The sequence below is a fragment of the Xenopus laevis genome, chromosome 1S, assembly GCF_017654675.1.
Source record: "Xenopus laevis strain J_2021 chromosome 1S, Xenopus_laevis_v10.1, whole genome shotgun sequence".
Taxonomy (NCBI): Eukaryota; Metazoa; Chordata; class Amphibia; order Anura; family Pipidae; genus Xenopus; species Xenopus laevis.
The window spans coordinates 190,102,840-190,124,211 of NC_054372.1; the positions used below are offsets into that span (position 1 = coordinate 190,102,840).

General features: G+C 41.1%; 1 protein-coding gene across 4 annotated transcripts; it reads left to right on the top strand.

Annotated features, from left to right (window-relative positions):
* The first annotated feature begins 1,668 nt into the window (after nucleotides 1-1,668).
* Nucleotides 1,669-21,106, top strand: fech.S (ferrochelatase S homeolog). Of its 4 annotated transcripts, none has more exons than XM_018244550.2 (11): nucleotides 1,670-1,866; nucleotides 5,933-6,041; nucleotides 8,225-8,344; nucleotides 8,679-8,827; nucleotides 10,015-10,149; nucleotides 10,416-10,522; nucleotides 12,331-12,429; nucleotides 18,297-18,404; nucleotides 18,905-19,069; nucleotides 20,013-20,072; nucleotides 20,494-21,106. In XM_018244550.2, exons 1-11 carry the CDS (start codon nucleotides 1,722-1,724, stop codon nucleotides 20,632-20,634), a joined length of 1,338 nt encoding a protein of 445 aa, XP_018100039.1. In that variant the 5' UTR covers nucleotides 1,670-1,721; the 3' UTR covers nucleotides 20,635-21,106. The 4 variants fall into 4 exon arrangements, with proteins under 4 accessions (XP_041436539.1, XP_018100039.1, XP_041436540.1 ...); XM_018244552.2 differs by lacking the exon at nucleotides 1,670-1,866 and adding an exon at nucleotides 1,881-2,197; XM_041580605.1 differs by lacking the exon at nucleotides 10,015-10,149 and having other exon boundaries at nucleotides 1,669-1,866.
* The last annotated feature ends 266 nt before the right edge of the window (nucleotides 21,107-21,372 follow it).

Genomic DNA, 21,372 nt, shown 5'->3' on the forward strand with positions numbered 1-21,372 from the left:
AAGGGTGCAACGACCTGGACAGTGGCATGCCAGAGGGGGATCAAGGGCAAAAATGTATCTGAAAAATACATTGTTGACACAGCGCTGCGTTTTGTGCTGTAAAGGGCAGAAATCACACTACGTCACTCAGGTGATGTTTCTGGACACGGAATGTGAAAAAGCTCACACAGCTAGGTGGCACTTGGTTAAAGACTGGGCAAACAATGCCTGCAAGGGCAACGTATACAGTAGTGGGTACGGAATATATTATTGCTGCTGTAAAAACATCACTCAGGTGATGTTTACGGACACGGAATTATTATTGTTATTTAGACAGAATGTGAAAAAGCTCACACAGCTAGGTGGCACTTGCATACCTCCCAACTGTCCCTCTTTTGACCACTCAACCCCCTGTCCCTCTTTTCTCTGCACTGAACAGCCAGAAAAAAAACAGTTTCTAACTTAATTAGCTTTTGGCAGAGAGCTCAGAACAGCTAACAGGTGCAAATAAGATACTTTGTAACAATTTTGACTCTGGTTGGTGCTGGTAGTGGTGAACTACTAGGAGGAGCAGCACACCAGTCCCGCTCCCCAACACAGCTAGACTAATAGCACTGGGCTCTTACAGTAGCAAAGTAAAAAAAACAAAAAAGAAAATAAAAGCAGTCCTTACAAGGACTATTGGGTTATTACAGCAGTCAGCAGATGAGATCAGAAGCAGTGCCCACAGCAGCTACATACAGAGCACTGCAGTAGAAGGTAGATTACTAGTCAGCAAAGCTAACTAACCTAAAATGTCCCTCAAATCCCTGCAGAGTTCTGTCCCTACAATACAGAGTAGTATCAAGTAGATTACTAGCCAGCAAACTTACTATCAACTGTCCCTCAAATCACTAACAGCTCTCTCCCTACACTAGCTCTTCCAAGCACACACAGGCAGAATGAAAAAACGCTGCAGGGCTTCAGTTTATATATGGAAGGGGAGTGGTCCAGGGGGTGTGGGGGTGGTCCAGGAGGGAGAGCTTCCTGATTGGCTGCCATGTATCTGCTGCTCTGGGGTGAGAGGGCAAAAATAAGCGCCAGCTAAGGCGAACCCAAATTGGCGAACGTCGCGCGACGTTCGCGAACATTCGGCGGACGCGAACGGTCGATGTTCGCGCGAATTAGTTCGCGGGCGAACAGTCCGCGACATCCCTACTAAAAGTTTAATTTGTCTTGGTGTTTATTTTTCGTTGTGCACCAACGAATTTTTAAACATTTTTTTTTATGTTACTGGTCCTTTAATTGTACTTGTCAGGCAGAAACTCAGGCAGTTACAGTTGCCTCTTTCTGTACAGTTAGGGGCCTATTCATTATGCGAGGTACAGCGTTACCAGTGTAGCACAACAGTACATTATATTTTAATTACTTCAAAACATCAATCATTTTTTTGTGTTACTGTTCCTTTAAAGAGTGCCCCGCCCTGCCCTGGTGAAGGAGGAAGTCCAGACGCACGCTAACCTGCAGCTGCTCTGTCGGTAGGCGGAGCTACTGTCAGTAAAGGCTCCATCCCCAGGAACTATATCAGCCTATGGAGAACAGAATGTGTCCCAGGAGGCGGAGCGCGTTTGCACAAGATCCCGCCCCTCTTTCACATTGTTGCCTTGCGCTGGAGGAAATTTGAAAGGCGGAACCATCGCGCACGCTTCAGGAGTGAGCTAAAGGGGGCGGAGCATAGCTCAGTTCCCTCCCCGTATTATCACATGGGGGCGGTGCTTGACTTTATCTTGTGTAAGCGGCGCTGCAGGAAGGGGAGTCAGTCAGTGAGACTGGAGGAGACCGAGGGAATGTTCAGATCTCACACAAACATGGCTGCCTTTAGAGCTGCACACCGGCTGCTGGCTCATAGTAAGTGCCACTGTGTGTGCTGAGACCGACTCACTCCCTAACCTGCACACAATGAATGGCTCTGCCGCCTCTCTAACTGCTGCTATTGGACTACAATTCCCAGCATGCCGTGCTGCGGATATTTTGTAGGGAATCGTGCAAGTGTCTCAGATCACTGCTTGCCTTTAGACTCTAAGTTGCAACATAGTGGCACCCCAGTTGAGATGTGCTTTACAATGGCGATAGTGCATGCTGGGAGTTGTAGTTCATTGCTTGGGGATGTGCAGCAGTAGAGAGGCCGGAGCTACAGCTGTGGATACAGGGAGTCAGACTGGATGCTGGGGGATTGCAGGTTTGTTACCTCTCAACTGATTAGTCTCAAGAGCTAGCACTCCATCCCCCAGCTCCAACCTCACTCTTTCAACCATGATTTACATTTTGCTCTGTTGAGACCCTTTTTTCGCATTGCAAACAGCAGAACCAAATGGTTTATGGTTAGAGTGCAAGCTCTTGGGTATCAGTTTGTACATGACTCTCTGGTGATCGCTTCCCTGCTGGGTCTGCTCCCCTGCTCTTTTTACCCACAATGCAACAGATTATCATCGGCCCCCAAAGACTAGATCAGATTTGTAGCCCACTTAAAATGAGGCATTTACTTAAAAAACAGTAATGCTTTAAAGGGGTTGTGCACCTTTAAATTAACTGTTAGTATGATGTAGAGAGGGATATTCTGAGACAATTTGCAATTGGTTTTAATTGTTTATTATTTGTGGTTTTTGAGTTATTTAGCTTTTTATTCAGAAGCTCTCCAGTTTGTAATTTCAGTAATCTGGTTGCTAAGGTCCGGATTCCCCTAGCAACCATGCATTGATTCGAATAAGAGACTGGAATATGACTAGGAGAGGCCTGAATAGAAAGATGAGTAATAAAAAGTAGCAATAACAATACATTCAAGCCTTACTGAGCATTTGTTTTTAGATGGGGTCAGTGACCCCCATTTGAAAGCTGGGAAGTCAGAAGAAGAAGGTAAATTATCCAAAAACTATTAAAAAAAAAAAGAATAAATGAAGACCAAAACTTAGAAGTTAGAATTGGCCATTCTATAACGTAATAAAAGTTACCTTAAAGGTGAACCACCCCTTTTCATTTGCAGCTCTCCAGCTTGGAATTTCTGGGTGAAACTTGGTTGCCGGGGTTACACCTTCCTTAGCAACCAGGCCAGATAACCAGGTAACCATTCCAGATCTGGCCTAGTGGAGAATACTTTTTGTTTGGTTGCTGGGGGGTCAGTGACAACAACAACCAGAGGGGATATAAAATCTGTTCCAAAAAAAGCAGAATAGGGAGTCACATTTTTCAAGATCCATAAAAGATTAAAATCACTTGGAAAGTTGTTAAAATAGGCCAATCCACAAAATAAAAAATAAAACTTAAAGGGTAACTAACCCAAAATATTGCTCTAAGCTGGTGGTGAATATATATTAGTTAAACAAGTTCAGAGCTTTTACAGTTATTTGTACATGTAATTGCTATTGAAAGCAGGGTGTCTGTGTCCCTTTCTGTTCTCTGCATTGCTGGTTCTGACATTGAAACAATGTAGCACAAGCCATTAAAGGGGTGGTTCCACTTAAAGTTAACTTTTAGTATGTTATACAATTCCAAGCATCTTTTCTATTGGTCTTCATTGATTTTTTTTTTTATAGTTTTTGAGCTATTTGCCTTCTTCTAACTCTTTCCAGCTTTGAATGGGAATCACTGACCCCATCCAAAAAACAAAGGCTCTGTACTTTTTACTCATCTTTCTACTCAGGCCTCTCCTATTACATAGTTAGTTAGTTAGTTAGTTAGTTAAATTGGGTTGAAAAAAGACAAAGTCCATCAAGTCCAACCCCTCCAAATGAAAACCCAGCATCCATACACACACCCCTCCCTACTTTTAATTAAATTCTATATACCCATACCTATACTTACTATAGAGTTTAGTATCACAATAGCCTTTGATATTATGTCTGTCCAAAAAATCATCCAAGTCCCTCTTATAGTCATTAACTGAATCAGCATCACAACATCACCCGGCAGTGCATTCCACAACCTCACTGTCCTGACTGTGAAGAACCCCCTACGTTGCTTCAAATGAAAGTTCTTTTCTTCTAGTCTAAAGGGGAGGCCTCTGGTACGGTGATCCACTTTATGGGTAAAAAGGTCCCCTGCTATTTGTCTATAATGTCCTCTAATGTACTTGTAAAGTGTAATCATGTCCCCTCACAAGCGCCTTTTTTCCAGAGAAAACCCCAACCTTGACAGTCTCCCCTCATAATTTAAGTCTTCCCTCCCTCTAACCAGTTTAGTTGCACTTAGTCTCTGCACTCTCTCCAGCTCATTTATATCCCTCTTAAGGACTGGAGTCCAAAACTGCCCCCATACTCCAGATGAGGCCTCACCAGGGACCTATAAAGAGGCAGAATTATGTTTTCATCCCTTGAGTTAATGCCCTTTTTTATGCAAGACAGAACTTTATTTGCTTTAGTAGCGACAGAATGACACTGCCCAGAATTAGACAACGTGTTATCTACAAAGACCCCTAGATCCTTCTCATTTAAGGAAACTCCCAACACACTGCCATTTAGTGTATAACTTGCATTTATATTATTTTTGCCAAAGTGCATAACCTGCATTTATCAACATTGAACCTCATTTTCCAGTTTGCTGCCCAGTTTTCCAACTTAGACAAATCACTGTGCAAAGTGGCAGCATCCTGCATGGAACCTATAGTTCTGCACAATTTAGTATCATCTGCAGAAATAGAAACAGTACTTTCAATGGCCACCTCCAGGTCATTAATAAACAAGTTGAAAAGCAAGGGACCTAGTACAGAGCCCTGCGGTACTCCACTAACAACACTGGTCCAATTAGAAAATGTTCCATTTACCACCACTCTTTGTGGTTCCAGTCTCTTATTCAAATCAATGCATGGTTGCTAGGGTAATTTGGACCCTAATTACCAGACGGCTGAAATTACATTTTATATACCAGACGGCTGAAATTACATATTAAAGAGCTCAAAAACCACAAATAATAAAAAATGAAAACCAATTGCAAATTGTCTCAGAATATCCCTCTCTACATCATACCAATAGTCAATTCAACAGTGAACAACCCCTTTAAGAGGCAGATTGTAAGCTTCTGGGCTCTGCACCTGCCATATGTATCTGTCACTTTCATCTGGGTATTCACCCTTTTGCATTGTTACAGTTTTTCTTTCTCCTTCCGTGGTACTGAAATGGTTAACATACAGATAGTAAGCTCCTAGGGGCACTCGCAGGATCCTTTTACACTGTATTAGGGGGGATGCTGCTTGCAATTGATGAGTAAGCACCAATAGAGGATCCCCGTTGGGCACTAGTTAGGAACCAGCAGTGTAAGGGTTAAAGAGCTGGCCCTGCTTTGCTTTCCCTGTGGATGTTGGAGAGGTCCCACAGCTCCCCCTGCCTTCTCTAATGTTCACCGCTTCCCTGTGTGATGGACCAAGTGCAGGCAACAGGAGGGGTCAGCCATCTGGCTGCAGAGCTAGCACTCTATTCCCTTAAGGATATAATACACAAAAGCCATGAATATCTTTTAAATTATATCCTTATAGATGGTGACTAGTGATGTCATCAGTTATAAACGGAGTAGTGATGTCATTTTTATCACATGACTCACTGAAACTTGTGTATTATAAATAAAGTTACCTCTGAGTACCATGACTTGTATAAAAACACCTGGCCTTCGGCCTCGTATTTTTATATGGTCATGAAACTCCTCGGTGACTTATAATATCCTTATATTTTTCAATAAGGGTACTTTATTCACTATATTATAAGTTACCGAGGAGTTCCAATAGCTTTCAATAGCAAGTGATTTTACAAATAACTTTAAAAACACTGAACATTTTTAATAAATGTATATTGGAACGTTTCTTAGAATTATGTTTTCTTTTTTTAGGCACGTTTTTTTGGGGTTGACTTACTCTTTAACGCTTACAGAGAGGGGGTTGAGGAAGGGTTAATATTAACCAAATATTGACCAAAGTTTTCTTTCTGTACAGTTCTGAGGAATGAGAATTCAGCCGGTTTGGTAAAACATCGGTGGAGCTCGAGTGCTGCCTCCGTCGCCAATAACAGGGACCCAAAACCTCATGCTCAGCCAGATAAGAGGTAATTATCTGCCCCAGGCTGATCTCTGCAGAGGGGCGAGGAAAGAAGTGGCTCGCCAGCCTAATCCCAGATACAGAACATGGGCTGAACTTTATTATTATATCTTGTCCCTTGTCACCTCCTTCACCGAGTCATGTTACTTGTAACAGTCCAAACCTCCAATAATTTGACGTTCATATTAGTGTATATATATGTACATACAGGGTGGCTTTTTTGGGTTGGGTCCAAGAACCAAATGACCTTATTGTTACATCACTCTCCTTATTGTTACATCACTTTTAGAGAATGTTTCTTTTAGAAACTCAGCTCTTCTTTCAGGAGTTGTTCACCTTTGGGTTAACTTTTAGTATGATGTAGAGAGTGATATTCTGAGACAATTAGCAATTGGTTTTAATTTTTTATTATTTGAAGTTTTGGAGTTATTTAGCTTTTTATTCAGCAGCTCTTCAATTTGCTCTGGTTGCTAGGGTCCAAATTACCCTAGCAACCATGCACTGAATTGAATAAGAGACTGGAATAGGAGAGGACCGTACTAGAAAGATGAGCAAATTAAAATTAGCTATAACTATATATTTGTAGCCTAAAAACAAACACAAATCACCCCACTATCCCTTGGTTTTTATCCTTCTAATTCCGGTGGAGGTCTGACTGCAGTCAGTATTCAAAAATTTCACAATATCCAAGGAATAGAAAAGAACCCCCACTAGAACAATCTAAACTAAGGCAGTCACAAAGTATTATTGACACACTTATTGATAGTTGGTTAAATAGTAAGCACTTGAATAAACACCACTAATCAGTGCATGAGGTTGAATATACCACTTATTGAATTTTTATAAAGTGCTGTGCAATAAGTTATAAAGTGCGGTGCAAAAAATTAATAGTGAGGAGCTTAAAAAAGCCAAATTTCTTCTTTACCACAGTAATATCAGGCAATTAATAATGTGATACCTGAATTGATCACTAATTTCTAAATTAATTGTAATGCTAAGAAAAATTAAATTGATTCATATAATTAATTTACTAAGATGAAAATTGTTTAACCCCAAGTTTTGTAAATAGTTTTAAAAGATAACCAAGATCAGGCGTTTCATTTCCTGATCTTGGTAATCTTTTAAAACTATTTACAAAACTTGGGGTTAAACAATTTTCGTGGAGGGTGGTGGAAAGAATCTTTGCTCGGTTCAACTCCTTCTCCTTCTCTGCAATACTAAACTCCCAGGAGACCGTGGAATTGTGGTTTTACAGGATATTTTAGCCTCTCAAATCAGCTTAGGGCTTAGTTAATTACGAGACCACAGTCCCGGTTACTCTGCCTTCTCCACCTTTGTGGTGTCCCAGGGATAGAACAAACTAGGTAGTAGTTTTGGGACAACTCCACCTCCTCTTTTTTCATTTTCCTCCTTTCCTCATGAATTTGAGCATTGATTTTAGTTTTTATCCTATTTAATGGCAGCCTAGTTAATTTATCGAATTGAACCTTATTAATTAGGAAGGATTACTAATTCAATCAGCACTGTAGCACTTTATAATTTAATGTATTCAATACTCTCATCTTAGTAAATTAATTATATGAATCAATTTAATTTTTCTTAGCATTACAATTAATTTAGAAATTAGTGATCAATTCAGGTATCACATTATTAATTGCCTGATATTACTGTGGTAAAGAAGAAATTTGGCTTTTTTAAGCTCCTCACTATTTATTTTTTGCACCGCACTTTATAACTTATTGCACAGCACTTTATAAAAATTCAATAAGTGGTATATTCAACCTCATGCACTGATTAGTGGTGTTTATTCAAGTGCTTACTATTTAACCGACTATCAATAAGTGTGTCAATAATACTTTGTGACTGCCTTAGTTTAGATTGTTCTAGTGGGGGTTCTTTTCTATTCCTTGGATATTGTATATATTTGTAGCCTTACAGAGTATTTGCTTTTTAGATGGGGTCAGCGACGCCCATTTGTAAGTTGGAAAGAGCAGAAAAGGGCAAATTATTATAAAACTATAACAAATAAATAATGAAAACCAATGGGAAAGTTGCTTAGAATTCGCCGTTGTATTACATACTAACAGTTTACTTAAAGGTGAACCACCCCTCTAAGAACTATACAGTATTAGAGAGTGGGGTATTGGGAGGCTTGTGAGATTAATATGAGGACATTTTTATGTCCCAAAGGAAACCCAAAACGGGGATCCTCATGCTGAACATGGGAGGCCCAGAGACCTTAGATGACGTCCATGACTTTCTTCTCAGACTATTTCTGGACAAAGACCTCATGACTCTTCCAGCACAAAGGTATGTTCCCTTGCTGCCCGAGCCTCAAAGCCTATGGGGACCATCACAATCTGAGGGTGAATATTTACATTCTGCTTTCTCTGCACCCTGGGCTCATTTAGTTCTGGCTGGCTTCAGCTCTACTCCTAATCACAGTGCCCCCTACAGTATATTGTGCTCACAGCAGTGAAGGTACTAAGCTGTGCCCTATCAGGTCCCTTGCCTGCAACGCCAAAATGGAGTGCAGCTGAGCAGAAACTTGCCCCACTGTGGACACATTAGTCGCTGAGAGGGGCTCCATGTGCGGATATTATTGTGAAACCTTAATCCATTCAATTCATCTTTTTCCCTCCAGCAAACTTGCACCTTTTATTGCCAAACGCCGCAAACCAAAAATTCAGGAACAGTACAGTAAAATTGGCGGAGGATCTCCGATAAAAAAATGGACAGATCAGCAAGGAGAAGGCATGGTGAAGCTGCTAGACAAGCTCTCTCCAGCGACAGGTAATTTGATGTATATGCCCACCTATAACAATAACTGCGTGCCCCGAATCCAGGATTTGATTCCAATTCACAGTAAGGGGAGGGATGTAGAAGTAAGGGGAGGGACGTATAAGTAAGGGGAGGGACGGAGCAGTAAGGGGAGGGACGAGGAAGAAGCAGTAAGGGGAAGGACGAAGCAGTAAGGGGAGGGACGAAGCAGTAAGGGGAGGGATGTATCAGTAAGGGGAGGGACGTATCAGTAAGGGGAGGGACATATCAGTAAGGGGAGGGACGTATCAGTAAGGGGAGGGACGTAGCAGTAAGGGGAGGGACGTAGCAGTAAGGGAGGGACGTAGCAGTAAGGGGAGGGACGGAGCAGTAAGGGCAGGGACGCCGCACTAAGGGCAGGGACGCCACACTAAGGGCAGGGATGCCACACTAAGGGGAGGGGCAAAGCAGTAAGGGGAGGGACGTAATAATAAGAAGAGTGATGTAACAATAAGGTAGTTTGACTCCAAATTACCCCCTCAAACACACTAAAACCTAGGAGAGCCACTTCAGCTGGCAATATATCACCCCAGAATTGGCATGTCTTGTGCATAAATTCCATTTCATTGCACATTGATGACTGTTCTGTGTACTCTAACCCATACCGGATAACGCATCTTTCTGTAATTTGGATCTTCATACTTTAAGTCTTCTAGAAAATTATATAACCATTAAATAAACCCAATAGGCTGGTTTTGCTTCCAATAAGGATTAATTATATCTTAGTTTGGATCAAGTATAAGCTACTGTTTTATTATTACACAGAAAAAGGAAATCCTTTATAAAAATTTGGATTAAATGGAGTCTATGGGAGACGGCCTTTCAGTAATTTGGAGCTTTCTGGGTAATGGGTTTCCAGATAACAGATCTGTACAATGAATGCCCTTTAATCTGCAGGCAGTGTGTGTGTTATGTGTGTGGATTTCTAGGATCATTTGCTGAGCAAAACAATGTGTTGGGAATGCCAAGTAAACATTCTAGCATTTCTTTCTGGCCACCAGAGTGCGCTGTTCCATTACAGCAACTGTATTGAGTTGCAATACAACTTCCCAACATCTGTGGCTCTATCCAGGGTTTCTACAGTGCAGGCAAAAATGTCATTTTTATTGTGCACAGCCTGTAGGGATTTTTTGATTGTTTTTTTTTTTCCCCCTTACCAGCACCCCATAAATGTTACATTGGTTTCCGCTATGTGCGTCCGCTTACTGAGGCTGCTATTGAAGAGATGGAGAGGGATGGGGTGGAGAGAGCGATCGCCTTTACTCAGTACCCACAGTTCAGCTGTTCTACTACAGGTCCGTAATGCTCATAGGAAATCAGATAAACGCTGTAGCCTGCCCACACAGGCCTTGCTATATTATACTGTATATTATACTGTTATTATACTGTACCCCTCCCTACTGACTTATTATGCAGGTTATTTATTCCAGTATATTTGTTAGCTATGGGCACCTTGTTCAGTCCTATGGCACATGCACGGGCAATAGACTGGGGCAACTGGGTGGACATCAGACTGCATGTGATTGCATCTGTGCCATAATGCCTGTGCTGTTTTTCCTAGGAAGCAGTCTGAATGCAATTTATCGCTATTATAATGCAAAAGGGGTGCAGCCGAAGATGAAGTGGAGCGTCATAGACCGATGGCCGACCCATCCTTTGCTTATCCAGGTGAGAGATTGGGGTCCTGATGCCGATGTATTTCCATTGTGTGTTGTTCCCTACACTTACACTGCCTGTGACTCATTGCTGATCTTGCTTCTAGTTACTTTGAGCTGGTTCTAGTTACTTTGAGCTGGTTCTGGTTACTTTGAGCTGGTTCTAGTTACTTTGGGCTTGTTCTAGTTACTTTGAGCTTGTTCTAGTTACTTTGAGTTGGTTCTAGTTACTTTGAGCTGGTTCTAGTTACTTTGGGATGGTTCTAGTTATTTAGAGCTTGTTCTAGTTATTTTGAGCTGGTTCTAGTTACTTTGGGCTGTTCTAGTTACTTTGGGCTGGTTCTAGTTACTTTGAGCTGGTTCTAGTTACTTTGAGCTGGTTCTAGTTACTTTGAGCTGGTTCTAGTTACTTTGAGCTGGTTCTAGTTACTTTGGGATGGTTCTAGTTATTTAGAGCTTGTTTAAGTTATTTTGAGCTGGTTCTAGTTACTTTGAGCTGGTTCTAGTTACTTTGAGCTGGTTCTAGTTACTTTGAGCTTGTTCTAGTTACTTTGAGTTGGTTCTAGTTACTTTGAGCTGGTTCTAGTTACTTTGGGATGGTTCTAGTTATTTAGAGCTTGTTCTAGTTATTTTGAGCTGGTTCTAGTTACTTTGGGCTGTTCTAGTTACTTTGGGCTGGTTCTAGTTACTTTGAGCTGGTTCTAGTTACTTTGAGCTGGTTCTAGTTACTTTGGGATGGTTCTAGTTATTTAGAGCTTGTTTAAGTTATTTTGAGCTGGTTCTAGTTACTTTGAGCTGGTTCTAGTTACTTTGAGCTGGTTCTATTTACTTTGAGCTTGTTCTAGTTACTTTGAGTTGGTTCTAGTTACTTTGAGCTGGTTCTAGTTACTTTGGGATGGTTCTAGTTATTTAGAGCTTGTTCTAGTTATTTTGAGCTGGTTCTAGTTAGTTTGGGCTGTTCTAGTTACTTTGGGCTGGTTCTAGTTACTTTGAGCTGGTTCTAGTTACTTTGAGCTGGTTCTAGTTACTTTGAGCTGGTTCTAGTTACTTTGGGATGGTTCTAGTTATTTAGAGCTTGTTCAAGTTATTTTGAGCTGGTTCTAGTTACTTTGAGCTGGTTCTAGTTACCTTGGGCTGGTTCTAGTTACTTTGAGCTGGTTCTAGTTACTTTGGGCTGGTTCTAGTTACTTAGAGCAGGTTCTAGTTACTTTGAGCTGGTTCTAGTTACTTTGAGCTGGTTCTAGTTACTTTGAACTGGTTCTAGTTACCCTGAGCTGGTTCTAATTACTTAGGGCTGGTTCTACTTACTTTGAGCTGGTTCTAGTTACATTGAGCTGGTTCTAGTTACTTTGAGCTGGTTCTAGTTACTTTGAGCTGGTTCTAGTTACTTTGAGCTGGTTCTAGTTACTTTGAGCTGGTTCTACTTACATTGAGCTGGTTCTCGTTACTTTGAGCTGGTTCTAGTTACTTCTCCTTTTAGTAAATAAGCGTAGTGGTAGCAAATCTGCGCCTGTCGAAGTGGCGTGAAGTGTGGCGGATCATTCGTCCCTTAGTGAATTTGCTCCATACAGTAATGAGATTAAAGAAAGGCCAAGGCATTTCAAGTACACAGATGCCCAAAGAGGCCCAATAAATATTGGCTTTTCTAGTATTTGATCAGTTAAAAAATAGTGCTATTTACGCAGTACCGGTTGCCCAGGGTTACCCCAAAGACATGTGCCTTATCAGCCTATTGCAGAACAATAAAAGCTAATTGCTATTACTAATACAATTATATGAATTGGAAGCAATTGCTTATTATATTGTGTTTGTTATTCGCAGTGTTTTGCTGATCACATCCAGAAGGAACTGAACATGTTTCCCGCAGACAAGAGAGGAGATGTCGTTATTCTGTTCTCTGCCCACTCATTGCCCATGTCTGTAAGTGACTCTCTTTCTTTAACTCCTATTTATTTCTGTTGGGGGGGGGATAGGTGTACAATAGTGTACAAATTAATTCTTGTTTATTTTATTTTGTTTATCATTGGCTGAGCTTTCAAAGTAGCAACTTGATTGTAATATATAACATGCCTTATGGAAACAGTAGTATTTCAGCAGTGACAAATTTTATTGGATTAACAGAAAATAAGCAATTTGCATCATAACAAAATTAGACAGGTGCATAAATTTGGACACCCCAACAGAGATATTACATCAATACTTAGTTGAGCTCCTTTTGCAAATGTAACAGCCTGTAGACGCCTCCTATAGCCTTTGATGAGTGTCTGGATTCTGGATGTGGCTATTTTTGACCATTCGTCCATATAAAATCTCTCCAGTTCAGTTAAATTTGATGGCTGCCGAGCATGGACAGTCTGCTTCAAATCATCCCATAGATTTTCCATGATATTCAAGTCGGGGGACTGTGACGGCCATTCCAGAATATTGTACTTCTCCCTCTGCATAAATGTCTTTGTAGATTTCCAAGTGTGTTTAGGGTCATTGTCGTGTTGGAATATCCAACCCCTGCGGAACTTCAACTTTGTGACTGATGCTTGAACATTATCCTGAAGAATTTGTTGATATTGGGTTGAATTTATCCGACCCTCGACTTTAACAAGGGCCCCAGTAGTCCCTGAACTAGCCCCACAGCCCCACAGCATGATGGAACCTCCACCAAATGTGACAGTTGGTAGCAGGAGTTTTTCTTGGAGTGCGGTGTTCTTCTTCCGCCATGCAGAGTGCTTTTTGTTATGACCAAATAACTCAATTTTTGTCTCATTAGTCCAAAGCACTTTGTTCCAAAATGACTGTGACTTGTCTAAATGAGCTTTTGCATAAAACAAGCGACTCTGTTTGTGTGAGTGCAGAAAGGGCTTCTTTCTCATCCCCCTGCCATACAGATGTTCTTTGTACAAATTGTGCTGAATTGTAGAACGATGTACAGATACACCATCTGCAGTTATTTGGAGGTGATCTTTGGGTTGTCTGTAACCATTCTCACAATCCTCCTCATATGCTGCTCCTGTATTTTTCTTGGCCTGCCAGACCTGGGTTTTACAGCAACTGTGCCTGTGGCCTTCCATTTCCTGATTCCATTCCTTACAGTTGAAACTGTGAGATTTTTTATGTAGCCTTTCCCTAAACAATGATACTGAACAATGATACAGAAGCACCACTTGCAATTGGTCATCTTAAATACCTTTTCTCATGTTTGGACACACCTGCCTATGAAGTTAAAGGCTTAATGAGCTAATCCAACCAATTTGGTGTTGCCAGTAATCAGTATTGAGCAGTTACATGCATTCAAATTAGAAAAATTAGAAGGGTTCCCACATTTTTGCACAGCCTGTTTTTCACATTTGATTTAATTTCATACAACTGAATACTGCTTCATTAAAAATCTTTGTTCAGAAAACACCCCAGTACTCGGATGTTCCTGGGAAATGAAAGACATACCACTCTTATGATCTTTTTTTGTTGAAAGTGGAGTAAATTATTATGCAGGCTGAGAGGGGTTCCCAAACTTTTTCATATGACTGTATGTATGTGCCTTGAATTAAAGGAATAAAATGACAGTACGATTTCAGGGGTTTATGTCACAGCATAATATACTTTATATTGGGTAAATGCTGCCACCTTGTGGAAGAGTCATATAAGTGAATTGCTTTTTGTGTTTCGGCAGTTGCTCCACACTACCCTACCCTGGAGACTGATTGCACTGTTTTCATGTAGAATACTCGGATTTCCATAGGTCATTTACAGCCATTGACGTACAAAGGTTAAAGTTAAAGGCTAAGTAGTGGCAGATATATTATAGGATTGAAAAAGAAAATAAATATCATTGGGAATCAAACTGCTGGAGCGATGCTGATGCACTTGTGAAGCTACGACTTGCACACAAAAAGTTAGTGTCATGAATGGGAATAGGATACAGTACAATAGAATCTGGGCAACTGCTGCTTACAATGGGGATCAGATAGGATCTGTGCAGCCACTGGGACAGAATGGTCTGTTATACAGATAGCTAGAATCTCAGCTGCCATAAAGCAGGACAGGACTGCTGCTTACAATGGGGATCAGATAGGATCTGTGCAGCCACTCTGGGACAGAATGATCTGTTATACAGATAGCTAGAATCTCAGCTGCCATAAAGCTGGGCAGGACTGCTGCTTACAATGAGATCTGTGACTGCTCTGTTTTAATGCACTGCCAATTGCATTAGCAATTCCTAGTGTGTAGGCACAGGTGCAACCATTCAAGGATAATTGGGCATGTGTCAACAAAGCATATAATAGATAAACTTGCTACAATACAATGTCACAATACAATAGTTATCTGTGATGGAAGTTAAAGGGCATGTAAAGGCATAAAAATAAAATCCCATTTTTACTTTAATGAAAAAGAAACCTATCTCCAATATACTTTAATTAAAAAATGTGTACAGTTTTTATAAGAAACCTGAGTGTATGCAGTGAAATTCTCCCTTCATTTACTGCTGTGGATAGGAATTGTCAGACAGTCCCTAACTGCTCTGCAGGGAAACAATTAAACTTATGAACAGCAGGGGGAGCCCCCGCCTTACTTCCCAGCCATGCAGAACTCAAGCAGCTTTGTTTGTTTCCCTGTAAAGAAGTCGGCAACTGTGTAGAGATTTGTATTGGATTTTATTTTTGCCTTTACATCCCCTTTACTGTTTCCAACTCCAGCTGCAGGGACAAAGATCATGGAGCCAGATTTAAACAGATAAACTGGGATACTATTTGGAGGATTTATTTTGCTGCAGCCACTGGTTCTGCAGAGTTGGAGAAAGTTTGTATTAAACAATACAAAAACTATAAAATCCACATTAGATTACATGACAACACAGGACCCAGTGCAGTCTGTATATTCTGATTATTAATCAGTCTTGTTGTATCAGCTTCTGGCAGATATTATTTGATTTGTGCTGTTTTGATAATTTATTAACACCCCTAAGCAGCCCAGACCACACTGAGCATGTGCACAGTCTTAGTCTTGCAAAGATGTTTAACAACATTACAAGATGGTGACCCCTTGTGGCCAACTTTGAAAGCATAAATTATTTGTTTGATTAGGCTTGTGGTGCAGTAAGTTCATGTGTATGTTTAGTATACAAAATACAGCATTTCTAGCCTTATTCTATTTTAGACTTTACTTCCCCTTTAAATAGGAATGAATTGCATTAGGCTTCATGGCAGAGCCAATGTTTTTCTATTTGCTTAATGCAGTTTGCCCCGCCGCTGAATATATTGGCTCTTCATAAACAAATTAGTGAATCCTATACCATTGGACGGAGCTTGGAGACTCGCATACATCTAATTACACCGATGCGTCTGTCTATAAAAATCGATATCCATAGCATGTAAAATAATTATGTAAAATCTATGGGAGCAAAATCATTGGCAACTGCCGTTTTAAAAAGTGAATTACGGGAGATGAGGAAACCCATTAAATCAGAATTCTAAATCTCTAATCAAGGCAGAGTACTTATATATATGGGAGATTAGGTGGAATCTATTCACAAACCAACTTTACAGGGTATTTATTGCATTCCAATGCAGGGCTCTCTTTAGTAGTGGGGGGCTCAGAGCAAAACAGCGCCCCCTTTGGTCGGTCCGCATTGCTTCAGCTGATTTAAAAACAACGAGTCTGACATTTGTAGAACAAGTTATTGCAATGATAGTTGTGTCTGTTCCATTCACTTTGTGTTGCTGCAGGATAAGTTAGTTCCAAATGGCGACACTGCTGGTTATGACTGATAAGCGATACTTATTGGACAGAACTAGTTGTCAATATAGCAGGAACTTTTATAAATGGGTGTCCCTCTCTCTGTACCTGCATCAGCTCAGATCTTCCTTATGAATTGATCTCAATACAGAGAAATCCCTGGGCATAGTCTTTTGGTTTCTCTCTGTACAGGTTATAATTAAACCTAAGGGCTGTTCCTGCAGAAATGTGCACAGTACGGGGGAATACACAAGTGTCCCTTGATGGCTTCTTTATAATGGCTAGCTGAGAATGGCAGTTTAGACAAGACAAAATGGTGCCTTACAATGACCCCAGATGCAAGTGCTAAAGCAATAAGGGGTGCAAAATGTCACCAATCAGAGCTCGTTCAGAAAGCCCTTGTGCCCAGGTTGTTGCAAGGCAGCCATATCTTACTGCTTGGCATAGGGCATGTTGTAAATACAGGGCTCCTTCTTGAAGTGTACTCCTTAACCAGGGTAGGACTGGGGTGTGCAAGACCCACTGAGGCTGCTACTCCAAGGACCCCCCACAACTACTCTAGGGCCATGTCGTCTTCACCCACCACCAGTATGCACCATCCTTATACTTACTTTTGCTTTTGGGGGACAGAGGGCAGTGGGGGAGCGATGTGGGAATAGGATACGCTACACAGCAGCTTGTTTATATAAACTATAGTAGTACTTATCTGTTATCTACTGTGTATCCTTTGCTTGAATGGCTGCCCCCATGGCTACATAGCAGCTTGTTTATATAAACTATAGTAGTACTTATCTGTTATCTACTGTGTATCCTGTGCTTGAATGGCTGCCCCCATGGCTACATAGCAGCTTGTTTATATAAACTATAGTAGTACTTATCTGTTATCTACTGTGTATCCTGTGCTTGAATGGCTGCCCCCATGGCTACATAGCAGCTTGTTTATATAAACTATAGTAGTACTTATCTGTTATCTACTGTGTATCCTGTGCTTGAATGGCTGCCCCCATGGCTACACAGCAGCTTGTTTATATAAACTATAGTAGTTTATATACTGTGTATCCTTTGCTTGAATGTCTGCCCCCATGGCTACATAGCAGCTTGTTTATATAAACTATAGTAGTACTTATCTGTTATCTACTGTGTATCCTTTGCTTGAATGGCTGCCCCCATGGCTACACAGCAGCTTGTTTATATAAACTATAGTAGTACTTATCTGTTATCTACTGTGTATCCTTTGCTTGAATGGCTGCCCCCATGGCTACATAGCAGCTTGTTTATATAAACTATAGTAGTACTTATCTGTTATCTACTGTGTATCCTGTGCTTGAATGGCTGCCCCCATGGCTACATAGCAGCTTGTTTATATAAACTATAGTAGTACTTATCTGTTATCTACTGTGTATCCTTTGCTTGAATGGCTGCCCCCATGGCTACATAGCAGCTTGTTTATATAAACTATAGTAGTACTTATCTGTTATCTACTGTGTATCCTGTGCTTGAATGGCTGCCCCCATGGCTACACAGCAGCTTGTTTATATAAACTATAGTAGTACTTATCTGTTATCTACTGTGTATCCTGTGCTTGAATGGCTGCCCCCATGGCTACACAGCAGCTTGTTTATATAAATTATAGTAGAGTTTTTAAAACTGGTTTCACCAGTGTAGGGCGACAATACATTACAGGAGTGGGGATGTCTGTGGCCTCCCTTCATGAATAGAGCACTGCCAAACACAGGCAGCATTGTATTCATTGGTTGGACAGAGGTTCTTGTGCTTCATGAACCTGCAACTAGAGACAGTGATGGTGGGTGCCAAATACAAAAAAATAAGGTGGTTTGCAAGTTCTTTGCCCCCTGCCCACACTGCTTGTAGAAGAACTAAAAACTATCAGCCGAGTCACTACACAAAGCAATAGTACATTTTACACTCATCTCTCAATACAAAGGTAAAAACAATAATGAAGTTATGGTCACCCTTCAATATTCCCAGAAGCCTTTGTGATGTAGTTACTGGGAGAAGTCCCATACTGACTCTCTTTATCATTCCTGTTCTCTCTGCAGGTTGTGAATCGGGGAGATCCATATCCACAGGAAGTCGGGGCGACGGTACAGAAAGTTATGGACAGACTTGGTTATTCCAACCCCTACCGGCTGGTCTGGCAATCCAAGGTACTGAGCCTGGGGCCATAGACACGTATTCTGGTTATTGCAAGTTCAGGAATGTTACATGAGGCATAAGATAGGGAACATCTGCTTCTCCTCATTAGCACAAGGGTTCCCAGTCCATGGGGCTGCCCCCAGGGGTAAGGCTTGCAGCATATTTACCATGGCTTAACTGGAGACCAATCAAGGTGAGAATTGGGGAGAATGTCTATTTGCTTCCTTAGATACCCCTGAAATGAGGTTTGAAAACTTAAAAGGAACAAGTGAACAGGTGGGTGGTAAAGTTTAAAGTGCCAGCTTGGGGGGGAACTACCTAATCCTACGATATGTGCCTCCTTGTACCCCCACCCCTCTGTGATTGATTGCTCTAATGTCTGTTAATTAAGTCATCCCATGGTAAATCCCAGGGTCTTGCCATTAGTCACTCCCAACAGATCATAAAAAAACCTTGTCCTGACTCTATAGTCCGATATGATGCTTTGTCATTTTCTTTCCCTACATTGCAGGTTGGCCCTATGGCCTGGTTGGGGCCCCAGACAGATGAATCCATTAAAGGTCTTTGTCAGAGAGGAAAGAAAAACATCCTGTTGGTGCCCATCGCCTTCACAAGTGACCACATCGAAACCTTATATGAGCTGGATATCGAATATGCTCAGGTTTTGGCCAATGAGGTAATTATGTCCATAAGGGGCCCATCAAGAGCATTATAAGGGCTTAAAGGAGAACTAAACCCTAAAAATGAATATGGCTAAAAATTAAATATTTTATATGATGACCTTATTGCACGAGGCTAAAGTTTCAGCTTGTCAATAGCAGCAATGATCCAGGACTTCAAACTTGTCACAGGGGGTCACCATCTTGGAAAGTGTCTGACACTCACATGCTCAGTGGGCTCTGATTGGCTGTTGAGAAGCTAAGCTTAGGGCTCGTCACTAATTATCCAGCAGAAAATGAGCTTCCCTGTAGCTGATGCTAAGTTTGCTGATTATTAAATTCTGATGCTAATTGCACTGGTTTCTGTGCTGCCATGTAGTAATTATCTGTATTAATTACTAATCAGCCTTATATTGTGACATTTCTATTCTATGTGTACTGTATATTGTGAGTGGGTCCCTAAGCTCAGTAAGTGACAGCAGCACAGAGCATGTGCAGTGAATCAGCAGAAAAGAAGATGGGGAGCTACTGGGGCATCTTTGGAGACACAGATCTTTACTGCTAAAGGGCTGTGGTTGCCTTGGGCTGGTACAGGAGCACAAAACATCATGTACAACAATTCTAGCTACTTCTTTAGTAAAGCTTTAGTTCTCCTTTAAGGCGTATGTAGTGATTTTCAACAAAAAATGGCTCCCTATTTATATCCATGAGGATCACGTACAATTGTTCATGTTATCCTTATCATATAGCACCAACATATGCCATTGCTCTGTACAGAGATTATACATCATTCCTGTCAGTCCCTGCCCCAGTGGAGCTTACTATCTACGGTCCTTTAACATTCACTTATAAATATATGTTAATAATAATAAATATAATAATAATAATAATAAATCCATGTTTTTGGCTCACTTGTTTCATTTTCCCATTTGTCTTTCTTTCCCTCATTTGTTTTCTCAGTGCGGAGTTGAAAACATCAGAAGATCTGAATCCCTTAATGGAAATCCATTGTTCTCCAAGGTATGCGTATTGTTAAACTTGCTTTAATGCTATTGACCACGTCCCGGTGATTATCGGTTCTTACCTTCTAAGCACTGCAACGATGTGGAAATCTATTTCTGCACTAAGTGAGGGAAAGTCTAGCTAAGGGGAAACGGAGCCTCGCGGCTTAGGGGAGAATTTTGGAAATTCAGGCAGATGTTTTAAAGTCACACGGTTCCCATTGTATACACACATATGTATATCTAACTATACATGAAGCTTTATTCATAGGCCAGAGGCAACTCAGGGATTTCGATTGGGGCAGTAAAGTTCCCTGATTCACATTTGCGGGCCCCACGTTTCATCTCAACCGGTTTCTCTTCGATTGGAGCCGCATTTAAGCATATTGGTTTTCTTGTGGCTGCTTTATCTTATTTTATTCCCCCCTCCTTTTAATTAGGCTCTGGCGGATTTAGTCCTTTCCCATGTGAAGTCCAATGAAATCTGCTCCAAACAGTTAACCCTGCGATGCCCGATGTGTGTGAACCCCGTGTGCGGAGAAGCCAGGTCTTTCTTCACGAAGCAGCAGCATCAGAATTGAGCGAAACGCGTGGGGGACATTACTTCCATACGGCGCCCCTATGCTGTGTATTTTCACTTGACATGGTACTTTTTATCTGAAATATATGCCTTTTTTTATTTGTAACTTTTGTTTTCTCGCATTGGATGTAGGAGACAAAAATGTGCTGCTATAAGAGAACTTATTTTGCTTCCCCTTTATTCTTGTGCTGTTTAGAATTTAACAAACATGTCGTAGCATTTATTTCAATGGAAAAAGTAATAATTTCTTTGTAAAGGAGAGCTAAATCCTAACAATGAATATTGCTAGAAATGCTGTATTTTATATACTGAACTTACTGTTACCAGCCCAGAGTCCCAGCAGTCCTAGAAACAGTAATGATCCAGACCTTCACATTTACCCCCAGCAGATCCCCATCTTGGATCTTGTTAGGCCATCTTGTGTGTGTCAGTGGCACTGCACATGCTCAGTGAGCTCTGGGCTTCTGTTAAAGGAGAAGGAAAGGCTAAAATTAAGTAAGCTTTATCAGAAAGGTCTATATAAATACACCAGTAAACCCTCAAAGTAATGCTGCTCTGAGTCCTCTGTCAAAAGAAACACCACATTTCTTTCCTTCTATTGTGTACTCATGGGCTTCTGTATCAGACTTCCTGTTTTCAGCTTAAACCTCCAGGGTTTAGGCTTGAGCATGCTCAGTTTGCTCCTCTCCCCCTCCTCCCCTCCCTGCTGTAATCTGAGCCCAGAGCTATGAGTGAGAGA